This window comes from Siphateles boraxobius, unplaced genomic scaffold (assembly GCF_051911475.1).
Source record: "Siphateles boraxobius isolate OS27281-9 unplaced genomic scaffold, OSU_SipBor_1 66, whole genome shotgun sequence".
Classification (NCBI taxonomy): domain Eukaryota; kingdom Metazoa; phylum Chordata; class Actinopteri; order Cypriniformes; family Leuciscidae; genus Siphateles; species Siphateles boraxobius.
This window is the reverse complement of record NW_027509193.1, coordinates 6,529,997-6,551,220: the sequence shown is the minus strand read 5'-3', so window position 1 is coordinate 6,551,220 and position 21,224 is coordinate 6,529,997. Positions and strand designations below refer to the sequence as shown.

Below are 21,224 nucleotides of genomic sequence, written 5' to 3'. Positions count from 1 at the left end.
TCTTGGCCGTCCAACACCCTGTCTCTGGTTTGTGTTTGTCCCTCCTCGAACACTTCTGATAAATCCTCATCACTGCTGACCGAGAGCGACACACAAGCCTCACCGTTGACCCAGACGCCTTCCCATAACAATCTGGCCCGTGTCAAAGTCGCTCTGATCTTTATTCCGGCACATTTCTCCTGCATCCAACACGTTGATTACGAGAACTGATTTTTTTTCTAATCTAACCAGATCTTAATATGTGTCCTTGTTAGGAAATGATCAACGATATTCGCGTCACCTGTGACTGCTCATGTTTTGGCTCATCATCAGTGTATGTAGTGTGAATTTTTATTTGAATGAGTTAATTTGGGTTTTTCCATGGCAGATGCTGTGTTGTGCTGCTTTGGAAATGATTGGGAACTGAATGTGACTTGAACCATATGTTTGTTGATCTCTGTGCTCGGGGGTGGGTGGGGTGCTGAATGAGTTTTGTGTGCCAGTGTGACGGGAACCTAAAGCGACACTGAAACAGCTCCTCTTTATCAGATGCGCTCACTGCACCAGGTTCTCCAGGAGACCCCTGTACTCCAGACATGTTCTAATTAGGTAAAATATTAGTCAAGATATTACTTCCAGGTCAAGGGATCCTTTGCCGTGACCATGCTGAAAAAAACATATCACAGTTTCCTCAAAAATATTTAGCACCACAACTGTAGTGTATGTTTTAGTGAATTTGGTTAGTGAATATTATGAAAAGCACATTTTTGTAAATTCGGCAGTGTTGTTAATTTGCTATCATTAAATCATTTATCGGCATTCTATCAATGACTGTGCTTTCTAGATATCAGCATCAGCTATTGAGAAAAGCATCAGTCACATCCGTCATCCAGTTATCGACATTTCACATCATAGATTTGGTTATATTTGTGCAAAACAATTGGATATAGTTCATTCAATTAAATCCTTAGAAAACTTTTCTTAATAGATTTGACAGTTCCTCAGCCTGTAAAAGGCATAAAGGTCTGGAAAAATCCTTAAGGGTTCACACTATTCATCTATTCTACTACTTAGTAGAAATCATAAATGTTTTTTTTCCCTGCTTGAAGTTTGTTGCTTTTAGTCTAAGTGTACAATCAATATGCTAGCTAAATGAAGTTTATTTTAGCAGATATATGCATATAAAAACAGACCAAAAATATTGATGATTCATGAAAATGAACAAGACTGAAAATGTCCCCTTCCTTTAAATTAAAAATACCACCTAGCGTTGTCTAGCAACAGCAAGTAGCAAATCATAGTCTATTCATGATGTAAGGATTAAATCTTGTAACGCCTGTTGGCTATTATAAAAATAAATGTATTATGCAATGTTTAATTTTTTCTTTTGTGTTTTCTGTGAGCAGAAGTTCATTGAATTTGAAGATTCCCAGGAGCAAGAGAAGAAGGACTTGCAGAACCATCTGGAAAGCCTGGGATCACATTCCCGACAGCTGGAGCTGAAGATCAAGAACTATGCCGACCAGAGTAAGAATCAACTGCTTTCATTTCCTGTTCTCGTTTACCCTTACACTTCCATGGTCTGACAATAAGGAGAACCTGCATACATACGTCTTCTAGATGTTTTATGTCCATGTATCGGCTCAAAACGTTCTTCTGTTTTAAAGTGTAACTTTGCTGATTTTCAACCTGATTTTCAAAGTTTACTCTTTGAATTCTTGCAGCTGGGATCAATACAAGTCGACACCATAATAACTAAAAGTTTGCTGAGAGGTATTATCTACTAAAGCAAGGTGATTTTTGACTCTGGTTATGCGAATCCATAGCAGACTGGTGGGAGTGGCCTTGGATGGCAACGTGCCTAATGCATTGTGGGTGTTGAAGTTTTCATACCTAATTGGCAAAAGGAAAGACAACAGCCTTTTTTCTCTGTTTTCTCTAGTCAGGTAGCACTGATTTCAAAAATTGTTTTAAAAATGAAATTAGTTTCATTTAAAAAAAAAATGGATTGATCTCTATGAAGTGAAACGTCAGAGATCGGATATCTGTAATTTGAGTAAAAACAAACAAACAAATAAAAAAACAAAAACAAAATATTGTTTGATAAGTGCTGATTGTAGTCCTTGAAATCCAAAAAAGGAGTGCTTGAAAAGTCCTTGAAGGTCCAGGAATCTGTACGAACACTGAAGAGAGTTTAGTCTGGCTTTGAATTAATGTGATAATCACTTCAGTCTTATTAAGTGCAGTGTTTTCTGTTGCCCTGAATACCATTACTCATGTATTGTTGTTCAAAAACATCTGTAAAAAAAAAAGAAGACGCTAAGACAGGGTCAGTTCAGACCGAGTGTGTGCTAGAATTGGCCTGTGCTCCACAAGATGCCTGTTGGGGATAATGATATTAGTCAAGCACCAATACATGCTAATTATGGATGTCTGCTGTTTTAATCTGGCACTAATAAATTAATTCTGGCATTAATTAATAGTGCATTGCCAGCAAACCCTTGTCTGAGATTTGAACTGGATATCAGTTCTACTTGAAATCACTGTGCTGAAATTAAGTATGTAATAGACAGTGAATTACTGTAGGCGGGATGCATTGGGCAGTTCTGCTGCAGGCTTAGATTTAAACCTGACAGATAAAAGTGGATTATGTCTTTGTCTCACCTCCTAAATCAAGCCTGTTTAATATCCTGTGTGAATTTCCTCTACAGAACTGCAAGTGTTTTTCATAGTCCTCACTTAGCCTATATAAAATCTGGTTTCAGGCCAGTTTAAAGGTGCAATAGATGATCAGGGAAATGCTAACTTTAGCCTGCTAGCATTGAAAGCATACGATCCCACCCTCCTTGCAAATCACATCCAAAACCAACGCCTTCTCCGAAACACATGAACGTGCACAGATCAGAAGAGAGACGACCAGAGACAACGTTATTGGATTACATCATGTGTCATTCACCGGTGTGAACTCTTTATAGTACAGTGAGCGGAGAAAGAAAAGCACTTGCTTGCGTCTAAAACTCGTAAGTGACTGTGAAATGACTCCAGTTCAGAAGGTGACCTGTTGACTTTAAAGGGACTATATGTAGTTTTGTAGGTATTATATTCTCTAAAATCAATATTTTTATTCATAAATATGTCCTCAATGGTGTACAAATACCTCTGCCAATTATCTGACTTATCCTCGTAAACGAAGAATTTATTATCTTTATATACATGTGACAGGTAGGTCCACGGAGGCTTCCATGTTCCGCCATCTTGAAAAACTATAATAGCAGAGAGGGACAAAAAGTACTAGGCCAACGCATTTCCACAACGCGTTTTCGTTCAGAGCCAGCATCACGTCACTGAAAGCAGCAGAAACGGAGGAGCAGAGCAGTGAGAGGCGCTTGTCGCTGCCCCGGCGAGTTTAAAAGGCTGCATTGCACTGTTATTATTCATACTGCAACATTCGTTTGTTCGTTGTGTCAAGCTGCAGTTTGTTTGAAATAACAAACCTGTTCACCCGAAGTAAAACTCGACGAAGTGCTATTAGAAGACATCCTGTCATAGCTTTTTGGTACATAACAGCTACCGTAGATGCAACACGCATTTGAAAAAGCAAGGCGCTGGAGAGCACAATTCATTTGAAGGCAAAATACAATTTCACCGCTAGATGGAAGAAATTCATACACAATGTCCCTTTAAGCAAAGAATGCACTGTATTTTAGCTTTATTCATATGCGATTTCAGGACAACACAGTCGAATCTCACTGAATTTTCTGCATAGGGCAAAGTCTGCGTTACATAGAACTGTACAGTTAAACCTGAAATGTAGATACTTGCCACTTGTTGTCGGTTCAGAGGGAAAGTTAGGTTGTTTGCTTGCCATTCTCGCTCTGTCTGCACAGCGTACGTGAACGCACTGATGGCGTATGATGTCTGTGTGAACAATGGTATACAATCACACATTAACTGATAGGGAACGCATGCTATCATTTCATTCGGACCAAATGCAATGATTGAACGAGCATTTTAGGGTTCTACGCCTTCACAGATGATTTATAAAAATACATTTAGACTGCTTAGCATTGTGATTGCTAACAGGATATGAGTAAACTTTCAAAAAGCATAACAATAAAAAATGACCTTTTAAAGTGGCAAGCTCACATGGTTTTACAGTGAAACGGCGAGCGGCGGGTCGTCTTTGGTCATTTGGGATATTCTAACCTGTGTTATGATGAAGACTGGAATAAATTACCCTCGTTTCTCTGTCCTCATTTAGGTCTAGGCTCTTCTTCAGAGCTTCTATGTGGCATGTAACGTGTGTTTATAAGACACTGCAAACGTTGCATGTTTGCATGCAAAGAGATAACAAGCCTAAATATTCTCTTTCAACGTTTTTTTTAAAAGCAGTTAAAAAGAAAAAGACTTGTGAACTGAACTACAACTCTAAAATCTTTGCAAAGCACTCTTGTACTGCTGAAATAATCATGCTTGATTTAATCTATCTTTCTCAGTAAGTCGATTAGAGGAGCGAGAGGCTGAACTCAAGCGAGAGTATAATTCCCTTCACCTGCGGCACACAGAGGTAAGAAAGAGCGCAAATGCAACACCATGTAAATGACATCGGCCATGTACATAGTGAAACTTAGAGTGACAACCACATTTTAAAGTCGGCATGACACAAAAAATAATTATGTGCACAGATAAATAATTTATAATAAATACTGCAATATTCCATGAAAAAGTAAGAACTGTCAAATTTGATTTCATGGTGACTTTAATGCACTCATTTTAAATTTAAATATATTGTTCAAAAGTTTGTGGTTAGTAATTATTATTATTATTATTATTATTATTATTATTATTATTATTATTATTATTATTATATTTTTTAAGAAAATCAATCATTTTCTTTTAACACATGTGACCCTGGACCACAAAACCAGTCACAGGTAGCAAGGGTATATTTGTGGCAATAGCCAATAATACATTGTATGGGTCAAAATTATTGATTTTTCTTTAATGCCAAAAATCATTAGGATATTTAGCATTTTCTCTGAAGATATGTTTGTAAATTTCCTACCGTAAATATGTAAAACATTTATTTTTGTGAGTGGATGCAGCAAAAGCGTGAAAATAAATAGACAATTTTAAATGCGATTTTCTCAATGTTTCGATTTTTTTGCACCCTCAGATTCCAGATTTTTCTCGGCCAAATATTGTCCTATCCTAACAAACCATACATCAATGGAAAGCTTATTTATTCAGCTTTCAGATGATGTATAAATCTCAATTACAATAAATTGAGAACTCTTGTGACTGGTTTTGTGGTCCAGGGTCACAATTTTTTAATGTTACAGAAGATTTCTGTTTCAAATACATGCTGTTCTTTTGAACTTCCTATTCATCAAAGGATCCTGCAAAGAAAATGTATCAAGGTTTCCACAAAAATATTAAGCAGCACAACTTTTGTCTCATATTTAAATCATATGATATAGTTAAGCAATATCACACGAATAACGAGCGCAATTTCACACGAGTGCTGTTTTTGTCTCGAATAGCACAAGTGCGATTGTGATATTGATTTTATACAACAGTTCAGTCAATAAGAAGTTAATATTGTGTCATAGTTTAGACACATTATTGTCTGTTTTTGCTCAATTTTGCCAACAAAAATATTATCTGTGAAGCCAGAGCAGAACTGTTGTGTGTCTCCAATCAACATGGTGTTTCGTTTCTGAATGAACCCGCATTGTGTGCGAATCAATCAGGTGAACCTGTTATTCAGTGGCCCATTCATAAAGACTGTGTCCCAATTCAAAAGCTACATCCTTCGAAGGACATTTAAAAGTGTAATCTGTTAATTTCTCTCAAAAAAATCCTGTTGTCGCTGGCGAGCTATTAATTCTGGGGTAGACAAAGCTGTGAAGGATCCATCTGTTGTATCCTTAATTTAGCGAGAAACGAAGGGCACATTTTGAGGGCACATTTTGAGGGCGCATTTGAAGGAGCCTTCGAATTGGTACAGCCTTCGTCGGGCCACTGTGACGCAATTAGCGTTCGAAAATGGCCTTCTAAGGACGCAGATTTATTTAATTATTCCATTTATTTAATTCCTGATTGAATCAGCCGTTTGAACAAATCGAATGAATGAATGACTCAATTACTTACTCATTTAGTTTCTTAGTTATAGTATCATTTCATCAAAAACATATTATATTTCCATATTAATAAAAACTACTCATTAAAAGGTATAGTTCACCCAAAAATGAAAATTCTGTCATCGTTTACTCACCCTCATAACCTCATGGCCGTTGTAGCCTGAAAGGTTATGTGTTGTAGTAAATTCTATGTAAAAAAAAAAAAGAAATGTCTATTTGATGCTTTTCTCATTTAACACAATAAAGACTTTAAAGGGTCTTTTGGGGGTAATTTCGTACCGCCTAAATCTTACCACCCCATACAAAACTGAATTGATCATTTAGAAGAGAATTTACTACCACATGTAGCTGTAGTGTCTGCCTGCAGCTCTTCATTTAATCCACATGATTTTTGTTCATTGTTCTTCAGATGATCCACAACTACATGGAACATGTGGAACGGATCAGGCTGCAGCAGACGGGAGGAGAGACCTCTGACATGGGGACACTGGGCCGAGTTCGGTACGACGGACACGATCCCTATATCTGTGCTAGAAAGAAATGTCATGTACTGGCAAACCGATTCAGAAGCAGATTAAAATCAAATTAGAACAATGGCTACAATGGAACAATGGAAACACATTTATCTTAATATATGATGCAGGTTTGCTTATATCAGGATTTTTAATCCTCTTTTTTCCCCTTTTTGAGCAGGAAAGATCGGCCCCTGTCTCTGGGAATTTTTCCCATGTCTGGCGGGAGCTCTTCACTGACGCTGGATGTCCAGGGCAAAGCCGAGACTCCTGGGACGGAAGGCTGGAGGTTCAACAATCTCAGTCATCAGCGCTCTAACGCCAGCCTCAAGGTACAATAACGGCCCACATCATTTTCTACTGAGACAAATGTCGAGGGAATTTACATCAAGCCATGACAAGCATTTCGAATTGTTTACTAGAGCCATTTTTCTTTACGTGAACTGATGCTTCAAAATCCACATTCACCTCCATGAAAAATGGCAAGATTAAGAATTCGAAGCTCTCTTGAATGAATCGCTGCTTTAAATGTTCCCATGCTCAATAATGTTATGTTAAGAGTTGTGTTTCCCACAGCACAAACACAAACACATGTGAGCACTATTGTGCTTTGTGTTGTGTCAGTGTTGCAAACAAATATAAGATGCCACGTCCCAATTTTCTTGTCCAAGCAGTTGGAGGCGGAGGACGCTCCAAAGAACAGGGAGGGTAAGGATGTTCTGGAAGCTTGGGATTCGCTGGCAAACGACTGCAAGGTAGCAATGCGCCGTGCCGGCGGACAGCGTGTAGTGCAAATCACTGTTGTCCTTTAATAGTCCGAAAGTTTATTCACAGAACCATGTCTGGTGATTTAGCTGTATGCAACTAGAAAGATGTAGAAATTCTAGCTGAATAATAAATGCTAATTAAAAAGAGCGTGTTAAAATGATCTTTAGTTCTCAATACTCTAGGATATAGTTGCATACAGCTAACGCATGCTGTTATTTTCGATTTCACCGCATGCCGTTTCAGATTTAATTCCTCATTCACACTTTTCTTACATTGTGTTTTTTAATCATAATAGTAGCTGATAGCATTGCTCGTCTTTAGTTTTTTTATAACACATATTGTAGCTATTATTTATTTTTAACCTGTGTTGGGGAATGTTACTTTTAAAAGAAACACATTACTTTTGCATTCTTTTTTAAAACATAAAAAAATGTAGCAGTAAAAGTTTTCAATTTTAATAGGTTTTTACATTTTACAGCATAAATCTAAAAAATTATGTTTTCATATAATTTATTTGTTGCTTCCTTTACATTACTTTTAAAGTCACCGCAAACTGGAAGTTACTTCAATATTGTGACGTGTTTTCTGAGTGAAACGGAATATTGAATGAGAAGAATAGAGGGCGTGGCTTTTTTTCCCCGCTGGGAGTTGATTGGATCTAGAAAAGTGGGCGCTCAGCTCTCTGTCAAAGCTCAAAGCAGACTGAGAGACGGAGGAGATGCTCTACTCAAGCCGTCTAACTGACGTCAGCAGAGAAGGAAGGCCATTCTAGAGGGGAAATACTTTTTCAGGTTTTGATCAAAGATTACAAAGACACATTTTTGTTATTATTTGAAACTGTACTGTTTCATTATCAACTTAGATGACATTTTCACCACAAGACTAGTAATGTGCACAAACAGAGTAAATAGGGTCAACTTTAACATGCTACCCCCAACACTTGGCTTTAATGTAGTTTTTCTTTTTTCTTTTCTATAAATCACTGCATTCATTTCAGTTGTGTTGCTTTCACTGCAATAAAATACTTATTTCATCATTCATTATAAATGATTTGCTTTGTTGTTTGGGGTGTGTTGTGTAAATGTTAAATATCTGTGTGTTGCAATGTCTTTTTGTAATAGTTTTTTTTTTTGTAGAGATTGACCGATAATTGGTTTAGGTGATTTAAAATGTTTTTTTTTTTTTCAGTTATCAGTTCTTTAACATTGGTATGGTAATGGTAATTCACAGATAAATTACTTATTTCATGAATTGTTAGGATAAAATTATAATCTTTTTAAATGCTTACACACTGCCTCCGAAACTTTCGTCCGCCATACAAGTTTTTTGGATGGGGTTCGATTTTCTGCATTTTTCGTGTCCATAGCAAGCATTTTGAATGGTATTTTGACAATTCAGAGCCACAGAATCACGAATACGGAAAAAAAAATCTGTATCGATCAATCTCCATTTTTTTTTTTTGGGTGTTCTCTAACCACAGTGTTTCTCTTGTTTTTACAGTCTTATTCTATTTTCATACTTTGTTCTGTATTCTGAACTGACACTGATTTATCTAGTTATTATTTGACACCAATTTCATAGTCCCCCTTTCAAATAAGTTTGACGTTTACCAGTCCCAGCAGTTATGAATATTATTCATTATATTTTTTCATTGTGTCTGTCCTGTGTTTGCTCGTTGGTGTCACCTCAGGTGTCACCTAAATCTGCTGGGATAAGTGAATATCCCCACCCCTCTATGATTTCATGTTGTACATGCTATCCTCTGTCCTTGTCCTGTGACCTCTGACCTTGTCGTAATGATCATTGTGCGTTGAATGATTTCAGGATGAGCTGTCTGACCTCAGCCAGGGCGGCTCAAAGTCTGTCACTCCCATGTCCACCACGGCCTCTGACCTGGCTCTGGATTCCCATCGAGAGGATGGAGATGGGTTCTGGAAGAACAATGAGGTTCGGGCTGTTCCCGGGACCAGGAGCGTCTCTGCGGGTTAGACACTCGTTTACTATGGATGGAAAGCATCAGTACAAGCTTAAATAACTCGAAAATTGCAGAATGTTGTGCAAAAGTTTGGGGTTGGTAATATATTTTTTTTCAGAAGATGCTGCTCACCAAGGCTGCATTTATTTGATCAAATGTACAGTAAAAACAGTAATAATGTGAGATATACCATTTTTTAAATAACTGTTAATCTGTTTTAAAATGTAATTTATTCCTGTGAAGCAAAGCAGAATATTCAGCATTATTACTCCAGTCTTCAGTGTCAGATAATCCTCCAGAAATCATTCTTTATGATGATTTGGTGCTCAAGAATCATTTATTATTACAGTGTGTCTATTTACAAAACAGGCATTTATTTTAGAAAATATAAGAAAAGTGGTAATAAAGTGTGTTTATCGGTTAGGGTTAGATGTAGGTGTAGGAAGGGCTTTATTGTGCCAAAAAGCTAGCATCCATTTAATAATTTTAATAAATATAATAATTTACATTATTGCATACAGTTTCATGTACAACAAAAACTGAGGTGCAAATAGTATCTGCCACTAATTATAAGTAAAGCAGCTTTTTTCACTTAGAGTAAATAGAATCTATTGCTATTTTCACTTAAGTGTAAATAGCATATCGCTAAGAAAATGCTGCTTTTTTCACTTTGAGTGAATAGAATCTAAATTGCTATTTAAACTTAGTGTAAATAGCAGCTATCACTATTTGTAGCCGGTGTAAATAGCATCTTAAACTCTAGCAACCATGTAATATGATACAAGCATGCTTACATATTGCAGATCACTTGTTAAATGCATTGAGTCCCTAGAGCAAGACAGACAAATATGTAATTATTCATTCTGATTATTCAGGTCTGGCTGATAATGAGGAGAAGTCAGATGTTCAGGCCATTATTGAGTCCACCCCAGAGCTGGACATGGACCTCGGATATAAAGGTGCAAGGTAACCAATGTGCCCTAAAATCAAACTCTGTGTCTAAAACCTTTGAATGTCTCTATGATGCCCAAAAAATGCTGTTTAGTCAAGCAGTGCACTAGGTTTTAGAAGAGATGACCAGTGTTGGAGTAACGCATAGGTACATGCATACGTAATCACATTATGGCATACATGGCTCTAGAGGTTAGGAAATATTCTAATATAATATTATAAATGTGTTTTTAAAAGAAAAGGAAGGTGTATGTTATATAGGTTGTGTTGTTAAACGCATTAGTGCTTTAAGCACTCGCGAAAAATAACTTCTCAGGAAAAAAACAAGTGCAAAGCCTGGAAGAGAGCGAGCCCCAGCCAGGTCAGATAAAGAAACTCAAATGTAACGAAACACATTCCACAAAAAGTACCTAAGTAGTTTCTAAAGGGAGTAACGCAATATTGTAATGCATTACATTTAAAAGTAACTTCTCCAACAATGGAGATTACACCTTAAAACCTCAGTTCAAAAGTGTTGTTGCCCTCTCAGAATAAATCCAATGCTGGCATATATTTGAATGATGTAACATGCCTGTTGCTGATGTGTTGAAGTACCCCGACCCAAGGGATCGAGAACATGGCATTTGACCGGAACACGGACTCTCTCTTTGAAGAAGTGTCGTCAGCAGGCACAGGTTTGATTGGAGACGTGGATGAAGGAGCAGATCTGTTAGGTGCGTTGATTGCTGTTCATTTTCAGATATTTTGAAGAGTATAACACAAACATATGACATTTTTTACCTGAGCTTGATTTTTATGAACATTAAATGTGTGTCATTTTCCATCATTATGAGATGAGCTCTGAGATGTAGTGGCACAGTCCCATGATGCTCTGTTCTGCATGTTGAACTGACCCAGATTTCTCTCTCCATGCCCTGTTGTCCTGCTCTTCCCTCTAACCGCAGTGGAGTACTCCGGTGTGTATGACATCCTTGCTTCTTTATGTCAGAGAATCACCATCCTCTGTTTCACTTAGCATCTTAATCTTCCATTCATACTTCTTCATTTCCACTTTTACTAAATCATACAGCAAAATAAATAGTGCCAGCCATATGGCTTTGGACTAAAGCAGCAACATGATATGAAAATTTTTACCAACTGTCTGCATCCTTATTTTTCTGCAGACGTTTTCACATTTTCTGCAGTAATTATTATAGAAATCTGCAAAGTTCTGCGTATTGACATGTGATTAGAGTCCGTTTAACAGACTCTAATCACGTCAATACGCAGAACTTTGCAGATTTCTATATTAAAATAACTGTTTTCTATATGAATATACAGTTTATATGTATATTTTCAGCATCATTTCACCAGTCTTTAGTGTCACATGATCCTTCAGAAATCATTCTAATATGTTGATTTGATGCCCAAGAAACATTTAAAACTATCATCAATGATAAAAACTGTTGTGCTGCTTAATATTTTGTTTAAATGTGGGCTTTTTTTGTGGTAAAACACCATTTATTTTAAAATAGAAATATTTTGTAACATTATAAATGTCTTTGAATTGAAATACCAGAGTTTAACCAGAAAATATTGATCATCTGATTAGTCAAGAACAGTTTTCAACCAGATACTTAAATTAAATAATGTGCATTACATGATTTAATCTTTCAATTTAGTCATAAAGGCATTGGAACTTAGAAATCTTGAGCATTCCCAAAATCATTTTTAAAGCTAAAAAAAAAACACACAAAAAAAACACTATTTTGATACCCCCAAAATTACTTAATTTGCCCAAGTTTTTGTTAAACCTTTTTCACAAAGTGAAGCCTGGTCTCCCACACTACACTCTTTGTTTGTCACTGTCTTGTTGGACAAATCAGCTGTAATATTAAGTAATCTTGGCATGGATTCAGCGTGGGCCTGGTTAAATAGCTCATCTAATTGTGGTCGAATAGTCGTGCTGATCTTTCAGTGGACTCTCCACTCTTTCCAGCATCTCTCTTGGTTTTTCTGTGACCTGTTAACTCTCACCTCACAGCTGTCCATTCCTGTTTCACTCTCCATGTGTCTGTCTCTCTGTCGAACACATGCAGTGCATGCGCTTTCACATCCGAGTCTTTCCGGTAAGACCATTCATATGGCCTGTCCAACCTAAAAACACAGGGCACATAAAACTCATCTCAAACGTTTAGAATTTTTGAGTTTTTATTATTGGATCATTGCAGTTGTCATCAATTTGCCTTGGTTTTACTCGTTTTTGTGTTGTATTTTGCAGGCATGAGTCGTGAGGTGGAGAATCTTATTCAGGAAAATGTGCAATTGCTTGAGACAAAGTGAGTCCATTTTTGTTGTTGCTTTTTACAGTTTATTTGCTGTTTTTTGTGACTTTGTTGTTGACACCATATTGTTTGTGTGCACAGAAATGCATTGAACGTGGTGAAGAACGATCTGATCGCTCGTGTGGACGAGCTGTCCTGTGAGAGAGAGGTTCTTCAAGGGGAGCTGGATGCGGTTTTGCAGGCCAAAACCAAACTAGAAGAGAAAAACAAGGAGCTGGAGGAGGAACTCAAAAAGTGAGTCATTTTTGTGTCCAAATAAAAAGCCAAAGGAGTGCATTTACATGCAGTTTTCAGGGTGTAGTTATCATGCAGTAGTAGAATAAATCAAACATGGCATATTCAGGTTAGCAGCCACAGGTAATGTTTATCACATCAATGGGCGACTTTTTCATAACATGCTACTTGGATATGTAATTAAATGTTTAACTAGACTGTACAATTGCACTGAAAATGAGGGACTCATAAGAATATTTTATTATACAGAGTGAAAGCGGAGACAGAGGTGGCCAAACAGAACAATAATAAAGACGAAGATGAGGTGAGTGGTATTATTTTAATATTAGTACGACATTTATACACTACTTTTCACAAGTTTGGGGTCAGTGACAGTTTTATTTTGAAAAGAAATTAATACTTTTATTCAGCAAGGATGCATTAAAATTATCAACAGGGACAGTAAAGACATTCATAATATTAAGCAGCACAACTGTTTTCAACATTGATAACAATAATAGTTAGTTTCTTGAGCATCAAATCATCATATTAGAATGATTTCTGAAGGATCATGTGACACTGAAGACTGGAGTAATATTGCTGAAAATTCAACTTTACCATCACAGGAATTTTTTTTCTTTTTAATTGAAACTTTGGTTTTTAATGCTAAAAGTTCATAAAAAACATAATCTAGTATTTGTCAATAAAAAAAGATGAAATAATATTTTAAAAAGTAAAGTAAAAAGTCCTCTAAAAAATATAATATATTATATATATTTTTATTATTTTATTATTATTATAAATTAGGTCTAAATCATAAATTAGGTATCATTTGAAAGCTTACGAACTCAGAATTCATCCTGTGTGGCTATTTTTGGTACTACGCCTAAACAAAATCTTTAGAAATCTAAAACCTAGAAATCAACTTAAAATTTGGAACACAACTTGGTTAGATATATAGCTTTTATTTTATAGTAATTTTCTAGAAAAAACTATTTTGTAAAATATTTACTTTATATTAAATATATATATATATATATATATATATATATATTAATAAAGTATATTTGATTTACTGTAAATTTTAACTTCCATAACTTTTTCATACTTTAATTTCTTTTGAAGTGCTTTAACTTAAGTAATAATCTGCTGATTTTTTCTTTAAAACAAGACCAAACTTAGGTCTATATTCCAAAGCATCCTTGAATTACAACCATTTCAGTTTGTATAGTGCATTTTAATGTCCATTATCAAAAGGGGGGTGGGGGGGGGTGACACTTAAGGGGTTAAAATGTATTAAAACAGAAAATAGTTATTTTAAATTGGAGTAATATTTTCACAATATTACTGTTACTGTATTTTTGATCTAGTAAATGCAGCCTTGGAGAGTGTAAGAGAGTTCTTTCAAAAACATTAATAAATCTTACTGACCACAAACTTTTGAATAGTTGTGTATATTTCAGGTCTTCTGAAGCCATATGATAGTTTTGTGTAAATGATGTCTTGTTTGTCACAGAAATTGTTGCCCTGGCATATTATATTATTATATTTAAAACAACAAATGTTAGCTAATACATGTTAAAATAATAATTGCTAGGCCCATATGTGTGTGCATTTTTTTTGTGTCATTTTCCTCTTTCATTGGGTTTCTGCAGAGCGATGTGCCCACAGCTCAGAGGAGAAGGTTCACGCGGGTGGAGATGGCTCGAGTCCTGATGGAGCGAAATCAGTACAAGGAGAGACTTATGGAGCTGCAGGAGGCCGTCAGGTGGACAGAAATGATCCGGTAAACATTTCACTGTGTGACAGTACTGTAAAGAAAGGATATTTTATCTTTAAAGTGCCCCTATTATGCTTTTTTAGATATTACCTTACATGTAGTGTGTAATATAGATGTTTGTGAATGTAAAAGGTCTGCAAAAATTCAAAGATCAAAATGCACAACAAGTAAAGTTATTGTCTCTTAAACGAAGAGTAGACCAATCACAACAGACTGAGCAACAGACCATGAAACATGAAAGCTCTTTTCCTGCCCTTTTTAATGTTTTTCTTTTTTTTTTTTGTCCAAAATTACAATATATTTGTCAGCACAGCAGCCAAGCAAATTAAATGCTACTTATGATGCTACTGTTTTGTAGTCAAACTGTTTGTTTATTTCTGATGTCTTTAGTGTCTGACCAGACCATCTTTTTTACGCTCAGCTTGAGCATTGTTCTCATACTAATTGTCCAAGAAAGTAGGTCAGTTTTTCTGGCTCATGAGCAAAAACCCCACACCGCCACATTGAGACACACGTCTGGTTGCTCACGGCTGATGTCGTGTTTTTCCACAGAGCTTCAAGGGAAAACTCTGAAGTTGCAGAGAAGAAGAGGTCAAGCATCAGGCAATTGTAAGACCTTTTATCCCAACTGCTCCTGAAAATTTGTCCACATGCATGCTAGTTATAAAGATCACAAATGTGAGCTCGGCCTGTTCACATCCATCTCTCCATGTCCTGTTCCAGCTTCAGTCGCCTGTTCAGTTCCTCCAGTTCCTCAACATCCTGCAACACAGCGAGAGGTTTACCATCCAACGTCAAGTACAACCCACCCAGCATCATGAAGAAGAGCAACACCTTCTCCCAGTTCCCCAGAGAAAAGTCCAAAGCATTCGACTTCCTTAAAGAAGAGTAACTTCTACCTATGTTTTACCTTGTACAACATATACAATTTTTTATGCATGTTATTAACCATTTAGTCAAGTCAAGTCAAGTCATCCTCATTTATGTAGCGCTTTTAACAATGTAGATCTATAAACCTCATATGAAGATGTTCCTGTCTGGCATCACTCAGCACATCAAACTCAATTCATCATGCTCTGATCCTCTCCACCTTTGTTATTTATTCTCTGTTTTTCTCATTAGGGTGGACTCGAGTGGTTCTCTGTCCCGCCGGGAGCAGAAGCGGGCTCAGTACCAGCATGTGAGAGCCCACATGCAGAAAGAGGATAGCAGGGTGATCGCACATGGCTGGAGTCTCCCGGGCAAATGCAAGGCAAGAGTTATACGTCTTGATCGTATATTGTCACAAAAAAAGCTATTTTATTTAATTATATATATATATATATATTTGTATCCTTTTATTTGATTAAATTACATATTTTCTACTTATATTTTTTTGTAAAATATCTATAATTGTACTGTTATCTTCGTCTTAAAGGGGTCCTATTATGCTCATTTACACGTTCATAATTTTGTTTATGGGGGTCTACTAGATTGGAATACTTTTACATCATTTAATGTTCAAAAAAGTTTTCTTATAATTAACATTTGTCTTGTAATTTATAACTGCAGCACCTAGAGTTGTCAAAAATTACTGAAATTTAAAAAAATTGACGATACCAGCATTTCCCTCTAGCATATTGAGCGCTGTTGAACGGATTCTTAATCATCTCTGATTTGCCATTGTGTTGACGCACTCAACATATATGTCTGTGATTTGGCTACAATGATCAACAATGACATCTTTAATGCTCTTCACCGAGCGCTAACACAGATACACACGGGAGCGTTTAAAAGCAGGCGTCTATCAGCGAATCCCGGATTCTCTGATAGACGCCTGTTACAAACGCTCCCTTGTGTATCTGTGTTAGCGCTAGACATGTGCCGGTATTCGGTAATGCGATAAATCGCGGTAATGAATATGCACGATATTGTTATCGCGGGGACTTCGAAATACCGTGAAAAATAATAGATCCGAATTTAGATTTTTAGAACGCGCTTCAGCTTATTTTCCATCAACCGCTTAAAAAAACAATGCGTGTATGCTGCGCAAAACACGTGCGCACTTTGATGTAAACAATCCCCACATCACATGTATAAGCACTGTGTGAATGCAGTGTGCACTCTAGTCTAATGTAAACAATCCTCACATGGAAAAGAAGCACGGCGGAAGGAGGAACGCTGCCGATTATTTATCCCCCGCATGGCTGCCAACTCTCACGCATTCAGCAGCTTGAGACTCACGCAATTGACACTTTCACACGGTCTCGCGCCACACATCCATTTTCTCACGCAGAGAAAAATCGCGGAGCAAAGAGGACACTGACACCGACAGACTAGACAGAGCAGGTTACTTTTGATATGAAAAAAATATCAGCTCTCAGGTTTTATAACGAAATTCAGACAATAAATACTGTTTTGGTGCTTGTAAATGACGTGACAGATCGCGCGCCTCAGTTCAAGTAAACAGATCATCTGTTACTTTTTATTAAAGATACAGTACAACCCACCGAAAGGTATACGTACTATCGATCAATCAGTGTTTTTCAACCACGGAAAGAGGTCAATAACACTGCAGGAGAACAATTATGTCACAGAACGTTACATTTACCTCAGGAAAGCCATTTAATGTTAGTTGACTATAAGAAAATAGAGAGGAGTATTTTGCTAAATATGTGCACTATATTACATATTTTAATATATGTTTACTTGTCATTATATAATTGTTATTATAATGAAAATTACGGCATATTACATTTTTATATTTATATTATTATTATATTTATATTGTATGCATTATATTTAATTTCTCTCTGTATGTTTACAGCATTATGTGAGATATATAGTTTTTCTTGAGAAAAAATTAAATGCAGGCTATCTACTGTAGCCTACCTAATATTTATCCAAATGAGTCAATATTGAATCAAGATTGAAATTAAATCCAAGAATTTAATTGAAATCATGAAAATTGTGTTAAGCAATAATACAAACAGTAGCCTCAGTAACTGTACCATGTAAACATTATAACATGTTGTCACTAAAAAATAAAATTAATGTTTTGACGATCACAATTACACATTGTGATGCAAGTTTTTTTTAGATACCCCCAATCCGTCTGTTTCTCTTGTGCAATTAAAATATCGTGATAATACCGTATACCGTGATAAAAGCTCAATCAATTAATCGCAGCATGAAAATTTGATACCGGCACATGCCTAGTTAGCGCTCGGTGAAGAGCGTCAAAGACAAAATGTTTTTAATCATATTTATTTAAACTTTTTTATGTTATGTTTTATTTAGTTTTTATCTTGCTCTTAAGTGCTATTTAAAAGCACTGCAACATTTGATTTTATTAATTCCATATTTTCTACATCTATAATTGTGCTGCTATGCTTTTCTGTATAGGTTGCCAATGGTAGCCATGCAGAGAACAAAATAAACCTACCTGTTCCTGTGTGTCTCAAGCCCCTGGAGCAGAAAGATGCTTCTATGAAGGTGAGTACTAGAAGGAAGGTAATTTAGTGAGGAAAGATAAAGTATGAATGGATTGAAAATCATTAAAGGGATAGTTCACCTGAAAATTCTGTCAGTATTTACTCACCCTCATGTTGTTCCAACCCCGTAAGACCTTCGTTCATCTTCGGAACACGAATTAAGATATTTTTGATGAAATCTGAGAGCTGGATCACTCCTCCATACTAGTCCATAGGCTTCTTCAAAAGTTATTAAAGACATCGTTAAAATAGTCCTAGTGACTACAGTGGCTCAATCTAAAGTTTATCAAGCGACGAGAATACTTTTGGTGCGCAAAAACAAACAAAAATAACGACTTTATTAAACTATTAATTTCCTTCTCTGTTGGCCTCTAGTCAGTTAACGTAGTATGATTGCGTAGAGCTACGTACACGTAGGCTCACTATTGGCCGAAACTGGTCATGTGTGTGATGCGTGTGACGTACAACAACAGAAGCTTACGCTGTTACACTAGTGAACTGACTCGAGGCCCAAAGAGAAGGAAATGAATAGTTGAAATAAAGTCGTTATTTTTGTTTGTTTTTGCGCACAAAAAGTATTCTCGTCGCTTGATAAACTTAAGATTGAGCAACTGTAGTCACTTGGACTATTTTAACGATGGCTTTAATAACTTTTCGAGGCCGGCAAGTTTCAATCCCTGAAGAAGCCTATGGACTAGTATGGAGGAGTGATTCAGCTCTCAGATTTCATCAAAAATATCTTAATTCGTGTTCCGAAGATGAACGAAGGTCTTACGGGGTTGGAACAACATGAGGGTGAGTAAATACTGACAGAATTTTCATTTTTGGGTGAACTATCCCTTTAATACCTGAGATATGAAAATAATTAAAATCAGACCATACTGCTTTTTCAGTCTTCCTGTGCACATTTATCATTACATTTTGCTTCAGTAGTTTTGTCTTATAAGTGCACCTACATGTATGAAGACTTATTCAGGTTCACCAGACCTTACTTTGCTGATATGAACTCCTGCTGTCAGCCTCTAATAGATCTATTTTTCTGATTTCCTCTGTGTAGCTCTTGTGTGCAGCTGGAGTGAACCTCTCAGGTGGACGGTCATGTGAGGGAGGCTCTGGCGTTTCTGGTGAAGAGTCTATGGTGGAAACTGACGCCTCCAAACAGAGGAAAGGCTCTCAGAGCAGCCTAGATCAGCTGGAGCAGGAACCTAAAGTAAAATATTTCAATAAACTTTCAAAGGGGCCTTATTATGGAAACCATGGACTTGTTTGAAGTGAAAGAGCTTGATGTAGAAATTAGACAAAGCTCATTCAGAAATCATCATGGTCATGGCATTAAAAGTATGAGCTCATTAGCATATGGCGTTCACTTTTACATAACCTGTTTGGTATCTAGACTCTTGGTGAGGGTATTGTTACTTATTTGAAATGCGAAGAGGCTAGCCAATCATGATAAACATCATTTACATATATGCCTTATTTAGCCCCGTCCCTTTTCAGCGTTGTGTTCTGTCTTCTGGTTTGTATTTCCACAGCATGAAGGTAAGATCTTACGGATTTATGAATGAACCGCTCGTTTGAAGTGGATGTCATAACAAATGCCAGTAGACAGGGAAGATTTTTAAACATGACAGTGTTCATGATAATTTTAGTTTACTCTACAATAAGTAAATCTACTTCACCAGATAATTGCTCTTCAACAGCGATGCCCTAGAAATATACAGGGCTACTGCAAAAACAGAAGTTCAAAGACAAGACTCTAAAGATGGCTGTTGTTTCTCTGGTGCATAAGGTCTATAGAAGCCCTATACATAAGAAAGGCAGAGTGGCACAAACCTATAAATCAGAGATTTCATGCTTAAAGCAATAAAAAAAAATCTGCCAGTGGAGTAAGAAAAAAAAATGATTTAAAAGGGATAGCAAGCTTATTGTGCTTAGCCCATTGGCAGACATTTTTGCCTGTTTTAAGCATAAAGTCACTTATATTTTTCAGAAAACAACACTCATTTAGCTTTTTAAGTCACTTTTTCTTGATTTAAGGATGTTTAAATGTTTAATGGGGGGGGGCTGTTTTTGCAGTATTTACAGTATTAGTTCTCAATGCAGTGTAATACTGTGTGTTGACAGGAGCAGGAACGGGAGCAGACGGTGCATGTGGAGATGTCCAGTCGTGTTTGGATCTGTACGAGCACTCACTCCTCCACAAAGGTGATGGTCATGGATGTGACGCGGCCCGATGACCTGCTGGACAGCTTCTACGTCTGTAACTCGTGTGTGCTGTGTATCGCCAGTGTACCAGGTCAGAATTTTACATAACACATCATTTGTACACTTTTGTTGTCATGCTTCTTTCAATCATAGGCATGAATAGTTTATCATTTATATCTTGATAAACAAATACAAAATGTTGTACTAGGGCTGCGTGATTTGACCAACAAATTATAGTTATTTAAGACATCTAGGCATGAAAAACAGAGAACACACTCTGATACGAGTAGAAATATGTACATTTTAACTTCTTTACAGGAAACCAACTCAGAGCTTTTTCAGTATTCAAACTTAAACAGAGTGCATGGAGTTTGAACCTTTACTTTGAAATTGGGCTCAACTAATTTTAGTCTACAAAACTCTAATTATTGAGCTATAAATCCTTCCATGTCTAGTTTTGTTAATTGGAATTCTGCAGATAATTGAATTAATAATTCAATAATTTTCAGATGAAAAAGGGAGTGGAGAAATAATTCACACAATTAAATGGCAATTAACAGTGCCATTTAAATATGAATAAAAAGCAATTATGTTGTTTATTGTAACATGATTTCCAGGAGTCTTGGAGACAGACTATCCCGCAGGGGAGGAGATTCCTCAGGATTTGGAGGCGGGACCAGACATTTTATTGGCCAGCAGCAGCTCTCAGGGCAGTGAGGGTGTGTTGAGTGACGTGTCAGCGGTGGGCTGCAGTATTGAAGAGTCCAGCTCAGGATCTCAGACGGGCAGCACAGGAGTCAACGAACAGTCAGCAGAACAGAGTCCTGCCAGAGGAAGTGGTAGGAACCGTTTGTAGCTCAGTGTAGAATTCATGTCATTTTGGCAACTTTAATAGAACCAT

At 36.7% G+C, this 21,224-nt stretch overlaps 1 protein-coding gene across 20 annotated transcripts in view; it reads left to right on the top strand.

The window, feature by feature from the left end:
* The window catches only part of spag9a (sperm associated antigen 9a), a 36,820-nt gene that overhangs the window by 4,527 nt on the left and 11,069 nt on the right, over window positions 1-21,224 (top strand). For 6 of the 20 annotated variants that reach the window (XM_077211834.1, XM_077211833.1, XM_077211832.1 and 3 more), the window contains exons 2-22: window positions 1,386-1,506; window positions 4,476-4,546; window positions 6,532-6,623; window positions 6,816-6,966; window positions 7,306-7,389; window positions 9,227-9,386; window positions 10,253-10,343; window positions 10,920-11,041; window positions 11,273-11,284; window positions 12,407-12,436; window positions 12,589-12,646; window positions 12,734-12,886; window positions 13,136-13,190; window positions 14,521-14,651; window positions 15,198-15,254; window positions 15,369-15,533; window positions 15,768-15,897; window positions 18,030-18,119; window positions 19,176-19,328; window positions 20,243-20,414; window positions 20,941-21,162. In XM_077211834.1, the coding sequence (XP_077067949.1) occupies window positions 1,386-1,506; window positions 4,476-4,546; window positions 6,532-6,623; window positions 6,816-6,966; window positions 7,306-7,389; window positions 9,227-9,386; window positions 10,253-10,343; window positions 10,920-11,041; window positions 11,273-11,284; window positions 12,407-12,436; window positions 12,589-12,646; window positions 12,734-12,886; window positions 13,136-13,190; window positions 14,521-14,651; window positions 15,198-15,254; window positions 15,369-15,533; window positions 15,768-15,897; window positions 18,030-18,119; window positions 19,176-19,328; window positions 20,243-20,414; window positions 20,941-21,162 (2,320 nt within the window). The remainder of the gene's footprint in view (window positions 1-1,385; window positions 1,507-4,475; window positions 4,547-6,531; window positions 6,624-6,815; window positions 6,967-7,305; window positions 7,390-9,226; window positions 9,387-10,252; window positions 10,344-10,919; window positions 11,042-11,272; window positions 11,285-12,406; window positions 12,437-12,588; window positions 12,647-12,733; window positions 12,887-13,135; window positions 13,191-14,520; window positions 14,652-15,197; window positions 15,255-15,368; window positions 15,534-15,767; window positions 15,898-18,029; window positions 18,120-19,175; window positions 19,329-20,242; window positions 20,415-20,940; window positions 21,163-21,224) is intronic. The other 14 variants (XM_077211837.1, XM_077211836.1, XM_077211839.1 and 11 more) reach the window with 6 other exon arrangements.